This window comes from Rhinolophus sinicus, linkage group LG10, assembly GCF_036562045.2.
Source record: "Rhinolophus sinicus isolate RSC01 linkage group LG10, ASM3656204v1, whole genome shotgun sequence".
NCBI classification, from domain to species: Eukaryota; Metazoa; Chordata; class Mammalia; order Chiroptera; family Rhinolophidae; genus Rhinolophus; species Rhinolophus sinicus.
Window position 1 is genome coordinate 58,756,037 of NC_133759.1, and position 12,125 is coordinate 58,768,161.

The window sequence follows — 12,125 nt, forward strand, 5'->3', positions numbered from 1 at the left end:
TGGGTGTGTTCAGTTAGGGATGGATAAGGCTGCCTCTAAGTCAACATTATTCAATTACATGAACACTAATGATAAAGAGATCTTCTAGAGAGAGAGAGAGAGAGAGAGAGAGAGAGAGAGAGAGAGACACAACAGGTATACTTTACCATCCCCGGGAATGATGCGGAGGGTAACTGTGTTTCCCGCTTCCTTGATTAGGTTGACAATGTCTGAATGGGACTTGTTGGTGATGGAACATCCATTTACTGCCAAGATCCGGTCTCCTACTTTCAGCTTGCCACATCGGTCAGCAGGGCTCCCCTCAATAATCCGACCTATTTTGTGAGGCATAGCCACACATGCATTGCCTGCTTTGATATTGAGTTTTAATTTTTTTTTTTAAGTTACGTGGGAATGTAGTAAAGGGAGGAGAAAAAGGGTTGAAAAGGGAAAGAGAAGGTTAAGTGTTAATTAATTAAAGCATTAAGCAAATGTTATTAAAGGAGAGCTCGGTGCCTGCCTGTTAGAAGCTCTAGCCCTCACACGGTAGGCAGCTCACTGTTGCAGTCCTTTCCTGATTCAGAAGGAGGGGACAACCCCAGATTCCCTTTAAATCAACTACAAAATGTGGGATATTTAGTAACTTCAAAGATTCTCAAGAGCCCCAAAATAGCTGCCATTGGCTTATTTGGGGACTGCAAATATGAAACCCAGAGTTGGAATGGATGCTTTTACGCATTCTGTGTTCATGTCACTTCACTTTTGCCAGCTGTTGTTTAAGCTTCTGCCAATGTTTTGTTCTTTCTCCATTTAGAAAAATAATCACTGGGCGTCTGGTGAGGCATGAGAGTCTGCTAGCACCAAAAATTCAATCTGAAAACACCTAATGGACAAACACTTAGACTTCCTGCCTTTTATCCAGAATGATGAAAGCTTTAGAAAAAGGGCATAATTACAAAAGATGAGCTGAGAAAGCCCCCAACCGTGACACCTGCTTTTGCGTTTATGACCCTTGCTCAATTAGCCTGTGTCGTGTGCTTTCAGGGTGGGGCCCAAATGGCTCAGAGCTCTGAAACCCTCCAAGCTCACAGAAACCCCTCACAGGAACATGAAAAGCTTGTACCTACTCAGGCTGAGGACAGTGACCCAAAGCTGAGTTCAAATCATTCTTCAACCCTTTCCTTTGATCATTTCCTTTCTCATTATCAGTCACTACACGTCTACAATATGAGAAACCAGGAAGAGTGCATCCAAGAGGGAAGGATACAATGCACTTTGAGGGACCCCATGTCACAACCATGAGCTCACTTCTAGAGAGAGGTGGAAAATTGCCTTTGAAGCCTGACATAGGGATTTCCGTGAATCATACATTTTGTTTCAAAGTTTCCTATGCATAGTCACGTATTTTTGGAATTTGTCTTTCTGGGGACTGTGAAGATAGTTACGCAGTTGAGCCGTCTTTTGGAAAGAGTGACAAAATTAACACGGGAGACATTGAAACGGAGTAGGCTTTTCCATCATAATTTGGCCCTTGAGGATAAAATGTGTGGGAACAGGAGCTATAATTCATTTGAATTTTAGCATATTTGCCTGATGTAATTCACTGGATGTAACGTCATGGACAAAGAATTTTTTAAAAAGAAGTTAAACAGTCTTTTGGGATTCAACAGGTAGGTGTGGTGGAAAGCTTCCATACTCAAATTCAAGGTCTTGATTAAGTTTAGCCCATTCCCAGGACAACTCGCATCAGAAAAGTATCTAACAGCAGGTATGAAGAAAGCTCTGCATAGCTCAGAACAGAAGTCTCATGCAAGGTATTTGGGAAAGTTTAATATGATCATTGTAAGAGCCAGAGGAAAAGAATCAAAGACCAAATTGAGTGAAGACATTCAATATTCATTAAACAACACATAGCCTCCCACCTGACATATCTGCTTTGTTCTAGACAGTGAAGCTGAGAATTCTGAAATCCCGAGAATATCCATGGTGCATGGGGACAATCAAAATGTAGAGCTGAAGAAAATAACTTGGGGTCTTTTTTTCCCCCCTCTGCTTTTCTTTTTTGGGAAAAGTCTCCAAAATTAATTTTAAAAACAAAAAAAATCTTGCCTTAATATCATGTCACCCATCCATGACGTGCTGTGATAACTTTATTAAAGCATCTCACACAAGCATGGTTAGTAATGGGTGTTTGTTACTGCAGCCACACATGCACAGACCTGCTGACTCACTGTCCCTTCATGGACAGACGGTAGGGAAAATGGGTTTAGCAGGCAGCAAGGGACAACACTAAGTGGAGGCAAGGGAGTTCCCAGGAGGAGAAAGGTAAAGGCACGGACACCTCACTGATCCTGGGCAGCAGGGGACCTGGGCAACTGGTCATCAGATTCCTTGTGAATAAGTCGTTTGTGGATAGAGCTGAGGGAAATTTCAAAGTGCACAGCCTTTCCTGCCTTCCATCGTATTCCATATTAACCAACAAATGTGCTTGGGGAATAACAAATGACTTTATCTAATGAAGAAGGTGGATCGTTTTTGGAGTATATATTTACAATCCATTGAACTGGGAACAGATTCATAAATTACTAGTTCCTGGGATCCCCTGGGTTCCTATTTGTCTCTGCTTGTGCACCCAGCAGAGAGTTAACCTTCTGACTGGGTGACAATTGCGTTTCTCCATACTCTGCCAAAACCCCCAACATCTGGGTGAGATGGGGAAATCACCCCTGCTAGAATTCAAGGGCAATGAAGGCAAATGACTCTTAACTCAGATTTTAATTAGATTCTTAACCAGGCAACAGTAAAACTATTATTTAAAATTTAAAAAACTTCAGATGGGGATAGAGTAGAAAAAGGACACAGGGAAGGTGGAAAGGGCCTTTCAGGTAATACTTTTAACTCTTCACGCCTCTATTTTTTCCTAAACATTTTTACAACCACATGTTTCTTTTGAAAACCCTTAGGCCTTCTGATGCTACTGCTGTTAGTGATTTCCTACTCAGGACCTCGCAGAAGGCTTTCCCTGGCAACAATGTCTGATGCTCTATGGTCAGGGGTTGCTCTGCAAGTTTCACATACGCATTAAGTGTGTGCATGTGAACACACATTCAGGATGGAAGCTGAGTGGTTTAAAAAAAGCACCAAAAACCCAACCTTCAGGACGGGAAACGCTACCCAACACACTGCATCCCAAGGAAGACTTGAATTGCCTGACGCGCAAAGCACGGGGGCACTTCTGCTAATGAGACTGTGGCCCCCTTCCCCGGGCACCTCGGAAACACTGCCGGCAACACGGCCCACACTCACCGAAAGTCGTGCCTGCCTCGGGCCGGCTCACTGACGACACAATGACGAAGCCAAAGCCCTCGTTGTCCCCGCGCCGGATGTCCACGTCGTAGGGCTGCACCGCCGCGCCCCCCAGGCCGCTGCCGCCGCCGCCGCCGCTGCCGATGCCGCTGGTGCTGCCGCTGCCCGAGCTCACCGTGTTCAACGAGTTCTGGCTGCCCTGCGGGGTGCGCTTCTCCTCCGTCAGGGACGCCGGCTGGTTGCTGCTGTGCTGAGACGACGCTGGCGACGGCACCTCGGTCTCTGCTTTGGGGGCTGCACAGCGATGCACCTCAGTTACCTGACGTGGCCAGAAACGCGCCCCGACACCCCTCCTCCTTCCCCCAGCTCCACAGCGAGCAAGAAATCAGGAGAGGAACCGGGTAAGGCAGCACCGGGGCTTACAGACCTGAGAAGCGAGGATTGAAAACAGCTTCTCGAGAAAGCATTTCCTTTTCAGTATCTACTGACACCGACCTCACAGGAAAGCGCCCCGATGGACACCCCAATCGTGTGTCCTCTGCAGCGCACTATGCATCACTACCCGCTCAGACTGGGCTTTGCGGCCCGGCCAGCCGCTCTGAAATACCTCCTGCGCACAAAACAAAGGCCAAGTACCCGCAGCACAGGGCGGCCACGCCGACGACGACCACGTGTCTGCCTCACATACGACGCTGGCCGCACATTCATATTTCCATTACCCTCAAGTCACCGTTCTATGCAGCGTTCCAGTTTTTGCTTTTTCCATCAGGCAAGTGATTGTACATTGGGAACACCATTCATGTCGCCATACTGTGGGATTCCTGACAAAACCTGGCAGAGGCAGACTTAGTTTCTCTTCCCAGCTTCCAGATGTCAATTATCTACTCTGCTCCCACAACTGGACACATTAGCCTCCCTCTGAGTTCCTTTTATTAACTTCCGCTTTTACTGAATTGCTTAGTCAGGTGACAGCGGGAAGCACTCCTCAGTGGCTACAACAGTTGGCGGAACCCACTTACGTTTCATGCCCAAAGCAAAACGTATGTTCGGGTTTTGGATACGACTATATTTATTACCAAAAGCTTCTCCTTTCAGAGACTTCTTTTTATTGTAGTAAAATATTGGAGAACATAAAATTTATCCTTTTAACCATTTTTAAGTGTATAGTTCAGTGCCATTAAGTATGGTTACACTGTTGTGCAACGATCACCACCGTCCATCTCCCCAACTTTCTCACCTTCCAGAATTGAAACTGTCCCCACGAAACGCTAACTAACCATTTCCCCCCGCCCCCAGACCCTGGTAACCACCATTCTACTTTCTGTCTCTAAAAATTTGACTGCTCTAGGTACCTCATGAAAGTGGAATCATATAACATTTGTCCTTTTATGACTGGCTCATTTCACTTAGCCTAATGTCTCTTCAGAGATTCAGCATACCTTTGACCCAGAGCTAAAAACCCGAAGTATTTAAGATTTTAAAAATAATTCTGAAGCAAACAAAAATCACATTATTCTACTATTTTTATTTGGTCCAATGAAGTAAAAAAGTTTTCATGGCATTTCAAAAGCCATTTCTAACTGGCCGCTACTGGATGCATGTGATATGTTAGGAAAGCTTCTGAGGCCAATAGTGAGCTCTGGGCTCCTAACCAATTCATACTGTCTTCTATAGCTACAGGAGGTAAGTCTCTCCACTAGAATCTGATATCTTAATGTAATTAATTATATACCATTAAAATTAGTTTTGCTAGTTTCTTTTTTTAAACAAGGTGCCAGTTGATTTTATCTGGTTAAGTAATATTTCACTAATAATAAAGCTATAGAGAATTCATACTATTAGGTTGGTACAAAGGCAATTGTGCTTTAAAAGGTTAAAAATAATTGCAAAAACCACAATTATTTTTGCACTAATCTAATATTTCACATCACATTTCTTCAGTAACTCAACTGATACCACTAAATCTGCTTCTACTGAATTCTGGGTTCTGTCTTGAATATTTGGAAGTGGGGGCTGCAGACAAAGATGAACCACCAACACATGTGCTCTCAGGCAGCTGGTGAGTGAGTGGAAAGGACACACACAGTGAGCTAGCTGTCTTTAAATGGCGGATTCTGATACAGAAGTAAACCCTGACTCACAAGAATGGCAAGAAGGGAATGCTAAAATCTGGAGCCAACTGTAGGAAGGACGGAATTTCCAAGGGTTTCACAGAGATTATACTTGAGTTGGGCCTGGAAGGGTATGTAGTACTCAGTATGTATGTAGTCTTATTATGTATGTAGAAGTACTTGAGAACTCAAGTACTTCAAAGCTTGCAGGAGGAAGGAATCAAGTATGACCTAAAACTGGCCAGTTCTACAACTTTCTTGTACAGGGGGAAAAAATATGTCTGTCAACAACAGAGTAGCTTTTTTATGAGCTTATTTTGCAGCACGAGCCTACTTTTTGTTCTCTTAATTTGAAGTTACAATTCTCCTGACTGTCATAATGGCTATTTTCACTGAGAGTTATCATCAAATGAAGAGACACCTGAGTTCTGGTTGGCAAGGAGTTGGGGGGAGGTAATATACATTCAACTACCCTTCTTCTAGAAGCCTTTGCTGAATATGGGCGGACGGCACATTAAAGTACTTTTGAAAGACAGTAGTTTTGCAGGGTTGGAGAGAAGCAAACCATCTGGAAATTCTGAGCTTAATCACATTTGCAGACATTTGCTAAAATAGATGCTTGAGGAGGCAGACACAGGAAGGGGTCCTTTTCTGTGCATAAAGTGACACTGTGCTGTCTGAAGGAAGGAATAAGAAGCATACCCGAAAATACCACTTTACGCCGCACTGTGAGGTTGACATGGCCTTGCTTGGCGGCTTGTTGCATAAGCTGGACCACAAGCTGGTGTGATTTTCCAATTACTGGTGTCCCATCCACACAGATTAATTCGTCCCCAGACCTCAGGCGGCCGTCCGTATCAGCAGCCCCCAGCGGTACGATGTGACCGATATAAATCTGTTGAATAATTGGACGATGGATGAAACACTGACCTTTTGCTTTACTATTATACTGATGGCCTTCACGTCTCCGACATTTCAATCCCTTCATTCATGTCTGCATTCATACCACAAACATTCACTGAGTGCCCACTGGGTACCAAACATTATGTGTGCTACATGCTACAACAATTCTTAAATGGTGGAAAAAATAACTTTTTCTTGTTTGGTTCCTTGACACTTACCTATGGTCTGGTGATGATTCACTTTTTCTCCTTTGCAGAAATAAATCACTTCATTCCTTTCATTTGCAAAACCCTTTCTCCTTTTCTATCTACCTAAGAACCCTCCTTTCAGAACACTCTGCTAATTATACTACTAATACCACTTTTCTTTAAAGGTCCAACACCATGCCTAGCAATAGCAAATGCACAATAAATACTAAGAGTCAGGCAAAGTCTGGTTCGACACCCCCAGACCTGTACTCTTTTAAAGCACCTGCGTACGAGCAGTCTTGATATTTCACGCCTTGCTGTTATAGTTACCACCCACTAACGTTTAGTTAACATATTTTTGTTTTCTTTACCATCTCACTATATAATAACACTGTAGCTACCTTTACATGACATTTATTGTTTAAAAAGAACTTTGAAATCAGTGGTTAAGAATATGGACTCTGGAACCAGAACTTTTCCAGTCCCTCCATTTGCTAACTCTGTGATCTTGGGTAAGTTCATAAACTTTCTGTGTCTTTATGATTTGAAAAATGGGGATAAAGTCATGGATTCAATGGATTAATGACAGAATGTACGTTAAAAGCCTTAGGAATAGCATCTGGCACGTAGTAAGAGCTCAGTAAATAAATAGCCATTTTTATTATGAGGAGGGAATTAACAATACTCATCTTTAGTTCTCTTTTCCCCTTCCAAAGGATTCTGTGATGTAATACTAAATTTATTCTAGAGATGAGGCCCAGAGAGGGTAAACATCTCCTGACCCTTGTTTAGGGTTCTCTCCTTTTGTAAAGACAGTGGTCCTACTTTCTCTAATCTCCCATGATGCCTTGTGAAGTGCTCTCAATGTACTAGCTACTCAATATACAAAGCCAACCACCTGTGGCAGATTTAACAGAACTAGATAGAGCAATCAGGCTATTGTTTTCTTAGTTGATACAGATTCCTTTTTTGCTTTTTGGTTTCATTTTCTTTGATGGGGATCTCCAGATGCTCTAGCTGCCACTTTCCACAAATACGAACTCAAACTTTTTAGAAAGGACCTAGTCCCTTCTTCGAGATAAAAAAGCTCCACAAACTATAATGAGTAACCTCCACTGCTTGACACGAAACATCCAGTATTGCACCTAAGCTGGACTCAAATCTTGATGATTTCTCACTGCTGCTGGTCTGCCTCGAAGTCTTAGAAAATAGCACTGATGGGGAGAAGTAGACAAAGGACTCACAGGTTCCCCTGGTTCATTTCCACCCAGAATCCTAAATCCAAATCCAGTCTCTTTCCTCCAGAGGAAGATGTCCTGTTCTTGGTAATCTGGAACTGCAGAGGGGAGAACAAAGAGGGAGATTATTTCTCCGATAAAAGGCATGACACAGTTACTGGACGAGTACTGATGGTGCTTGAGCAGATGACAGCTTTCCAACACAGACAAGGAAGCAAACCATCCGGACAGGTGGAACAAGAGGACGCTGGGCGAAAGGAAACAGTGGGAGGAGTCATTGAGCTCTGAGTTTTTCCAAAGGACTAATCACTGTTTGATAATTCCTAATGAAGCCCAAGTCATTATCCCTCACTGAGCCGGAAATCAGCACTGGCTGCTCTCCGTGGTGCTGTTGCAGGGGAATTAAAATCATCACGTGGGGCACCACAATGGGCCCATGTCCCAGAAGAGAGCTGATGCTGAGTCAGAGTGACCTCTGAAGCCAAGGCTGCTCTGAGGACTTAGCAGGCTGATTAAGTCACCTGATGTTATATCAATGACAAGAAAGAGGAGAGCTTGGGGTAAAGACTTTTCTACTTAAAAAAAAAAAAAGAAAAAATCACTTCTTTCTCTCTTAACGTAACGCAGACCAGCAATGCCAGAATTTGATTTGGTACATCATATTTACCAAAAAAGGTTACTCAGGAACATCCTTGTATATCCAAATATACAAAGTTTACTATGATTTCAACACTGTTACCAAAAGTAGTAGCCTCCCATATCTTTAAGATTACTGGTGATTGGGTGATGAACACACAATGGGATTTATAGATGATGTAATACAGAATTGTACACCTGAAATCTATGTAATTTTACTAACAATTGTCACCCCAATAAATTTAATAAAAAAAAAAAAAAAGATTACCGGTGATGAAATTGTTCCACATCAATCAACCATATTTCATCGTTAAAATGACCGTTTTACTGCAGAATTTGCCTATAACATTTCAACATTTTAAGTATTAATTTATTATCCAGTAACTTGATTTTACTTTTAAAACTCAGTAATAGTTCAGGGTTTTACAATGAAAAATCTACTTTTTTAAAAGAGAATTTCCATATAAACATGCTTATTGTACATGAAATTGTTCTATTTACCAGTCTGTTACTTAAATAAGATAATAAAAAAGGGTTATTTCTATTCAATTCTTATTTACTGCTTTAATGTATAGTGTTTTACAGTCTGTAAAATGACATGTCTTTTATTTAAAGAGATAAAATACAGTTTAGTGGTAGTGAATCTTTAAAACGGAAATTTTCAAATACTGTTCTGCAGATTTTCTGGCTTATTTAGTTAATTGGATTTTAGGCTGAAGGACTGTGGCGGCCTGAGAATTTACTTCTTGCCTTCTCCAATTTTGTACAATGGGCTACGGAAGAAGAAGGTGGTTGTTTAGATTTCAAGTTGGAGAGAGGTGTCCTTTCTTAGTGACTCACCCACAAGCTTACAGTGTATAGTGAATTAATATGCCGAGAGAGAAGAAGCTAAATAAATAGGTAAGTACAAGTCAGAGGAGTTTGCATCTGGTATTTTTGCTTGAGCTATGTTAATGCCATGGACTTAAATGGTGCTTTTTATCCAATGCTTCTTTTAAAATTGTAATTGCTGAGGCTGAGCTTCAAGACGCCAAGAAACAAGGAGTTACGCCACATCACAGTACTCCCATAAACACAATTTGAGAATGGTATTTTCTTGAGCACGCTAAGGGTAACAATATTTCCTTTCTGTTTGAGTAGCTGGCTAAAGGGTATTTACCGTAATAACCTAATGGAAACAACAAATTAAATCAAGTTGGGTCTCCGTCTTCTGTTCACCCAAGCAGGAGGATTATTACCGAAACAGACCACGGGTGCGTTCCAACCAGCACGAGATTCCTGGCAGAGTCTGCTTTATGTCTGCCGAGCTTTCTGTGAACCAGGAAAGGGCCTTTGCAGAGATCTGCAGCCCAGACCCGTTTTTCTCAGCATCATTTGACACAGGAACACTTGCCCACTCTGCAGTGACATGAAATGTACCGAGTCCTACGTTGCTCATTTGCTGTGAGCTAGCGTGGTGCGTATGGGTGGTTGTGGCCAGCAGACTTAGGCTTATCACACAGTTTAGTCCATAGGAAAAAAGCATTTGTTTCTGAGACTCAATGGGAAAGTGGCACATTTATTTAAAGAGCTTCCGGTTGAAAACCAAGATGCCTAATGACACCAAGGATGTGTAAGACTCCAGGGACGAGCGGGAAAACACAGACACAAACATGATACACCAACACAGAGACATGTTACAAGGAAAGTCTTTTGGCACCTTTACGTTGGCATTTTAACATTTAGCTCTTCTACCAACACAAGTACATGACGGGTGATAAGTCAGTCTGCAACATAGTCTAGAATTACAGAATTTCTCTCTTCTGTGTCCTCTGCTGCCACTCCCTACCAGGGACAGTGAAGTTTCTAAACTACTCCCCCCAAATGGTTTGTCCTCTTCTTTATTTCAGGCAGATTCTATTGTAATTAAATTTTTAGGTAGAGCCATCTTTCTGTTTATATTACTTTGTTTTTCTTTTGAGTAAGGCTAAATCAAAAAGAGCTAAGAAAATCTTGTCCAACTTTCTTTATTTTTAAGCCCTAACACAGGAGACAATCTCAGCAGATACTCTCCTTTGGTAACACCAGTGACAGCTCAGTAAAGTGGTCAAAAGACTTCCTTTGATAATTAGAAAGAATGGCATCACTAGGTTTGCTACACTTTTCCAGACGTAGCTAACACATGCCCAGCACTTTTCATTTCATCTTGTCTTTGGTCTATGCCTGGTCAACACGAGCACCGGTGCACTTCTGTTCATGGCAGTTCTCTCTCTGAGTGTCTCCCCAGCCCCCAGACCAATGGGAACATCAAACAGGATGAACAATAATGGAGAAATAAAAGTTTTCAGTGCATTCTTACTCTGACATTCTCCAAAATTCGTGGAATTGATTTCTCTCTCTCTTTCACCCTTGCTCAATCCCGATGCAGGCGAAGGTGACATAGCTGGAATATTAATTTCACAATTTTGCAATGCTTAATGTATGTGCTTTCTCTTAGTTTATTTCAATTTAGTTTTGATTGATAAAGAACGTACAGTTAAGCTTTCACAGTAAAGGTCATGGCTGCTGTGGATTTTAAAAGACTATAGTTTGATTCTGTTTTCCTTTTTGCATGGTGCTTTTCTTGTCAAAAAGCTAGAATTTACAATTGTACTGTTGGAAATTTCATAGAACTCCCATTACCATCTGAGACTCTTCAAATTTAATTATACCCTAAAGTACACATTCTTGTATGACCTTGTTTGAATCATGTCACGAACTATAGATTTGACTAAACCCTTATTTCCTTTTGAAAAAAATTAAGTATACTTTTGTTACTGCCACACTACAGCATTTATTTAAAAGAGTATCAAGTTCCTGATGGAATTCATGCTTGTGCTAATACCTGCTCAGATGAATTCTAGGCAGTTCGGCCAGAACAGCCTTTTATTTAGAGACACAAATCATCAGATCTGGCCAAGTTCTGAACACACACACATGCAAGAGCTGTCATAAACAGCTCTTAAAATCTACAAGTGCACCAAGCTCCTTAAACTCATTATGATAAAGGAACCCATTCACCAGTTCCAAACTTGTAAGTGTGTCTCCCCGGAGCAGGATAGGTTTATGTGGTTAATATGACAATTTTGACATTTTTTTCTTTCCAAACTATTTTGTGAACAGGCAAAATTTCAACCAAAGTTTTAGATTTTCCTTTATAGTAAACACTAGTGGATACTAGTTGGTCTTCCTGAACACTAACTAATAAGATTGCATCAATGTCATTTTTAAAATCACGTGTACAACTGGTATGTTACCTAGAGAAAACACAAAACAGACAACATGGCTTTAAAGGACTTCCATGTTTGCCTTTGTTTTAAATTAAACATTTAAGCCTTGCAAAAGGATTTATTAACACATCTGCAATTCAGATTGATTCATTTGACACTACTGTTTTGACAGATGGCCATATCAAGAATGTGGTATTTTGCTCAGCATTTAGATCACGTGAAGATCAGAGGCTATACGAGTCTTCACATTGCCTTTCACACAAAAAAAAGTATATCGGGGAAATACCAGGGGTGCCAAAAAAATGTATACAAGTGGACACTTTGGCCAACGCGGCTCAAGCAGTAGTTCGCCATAATTGGAAGTGTCTGGACGCTGATAGTAACCTCTTTGAGCACCTTTTGCAATTGCAGAAGTCGAACGTGATTTGTATTCATCGTTTGTTATTGGTATATATTGAGTGTTACAATTTTAATACAGTTTTCCTTTCTTAAAATGTGTATACATTTTTTTTGCAC

The 12,125-nt window shown here is 41.5% G+C and overlaps 1 protein-coding gene across 19 annotated transcripts in view; it reads right to left on the reverse strand.

Moving 5' to 3' along the window:
* Positions 1-12,125, reverse strand: part of MAGI1 (membrane associated guanylate kinase, WW and PDZ domain containing 1) — a 592,032-nt gene that overhangs the window by 18,766 nt on the left and 561,141 nt on the right. For 8 of the 19 annotated variants that reach the window (XM_019757184.2, XM_019757182.2, XM_019757186.2 and 5 more), the window contains 5 exons: positions 10,700-10,783; positions 7,732-7,823; positions 6,099-6,291; positions 3,286-3,579; positions 147-350 (listed from right to left, as the gene is read on the reverse strand). In XM_019757184.2, coding sequence (XP_019612743.2) covers positions 147-350; positions 3,286-3,579; positions 6,099-6,291; positions 7,732-7,823; positions 10,700-10,783 — 867 coding nt within the window. The remainder of the gene's footprint in view (positions 1-146; positions 351-3,285; positions 3,580-6,098; positions 6,292-7,731; positions 7,824-10,699; positions 10,784-12,125) is intronic. The other 11 variants (XM_019757188.2, XM_019757183.2, XM_019757197.2 and 8 more) reach the window with 6 other exon arrangements.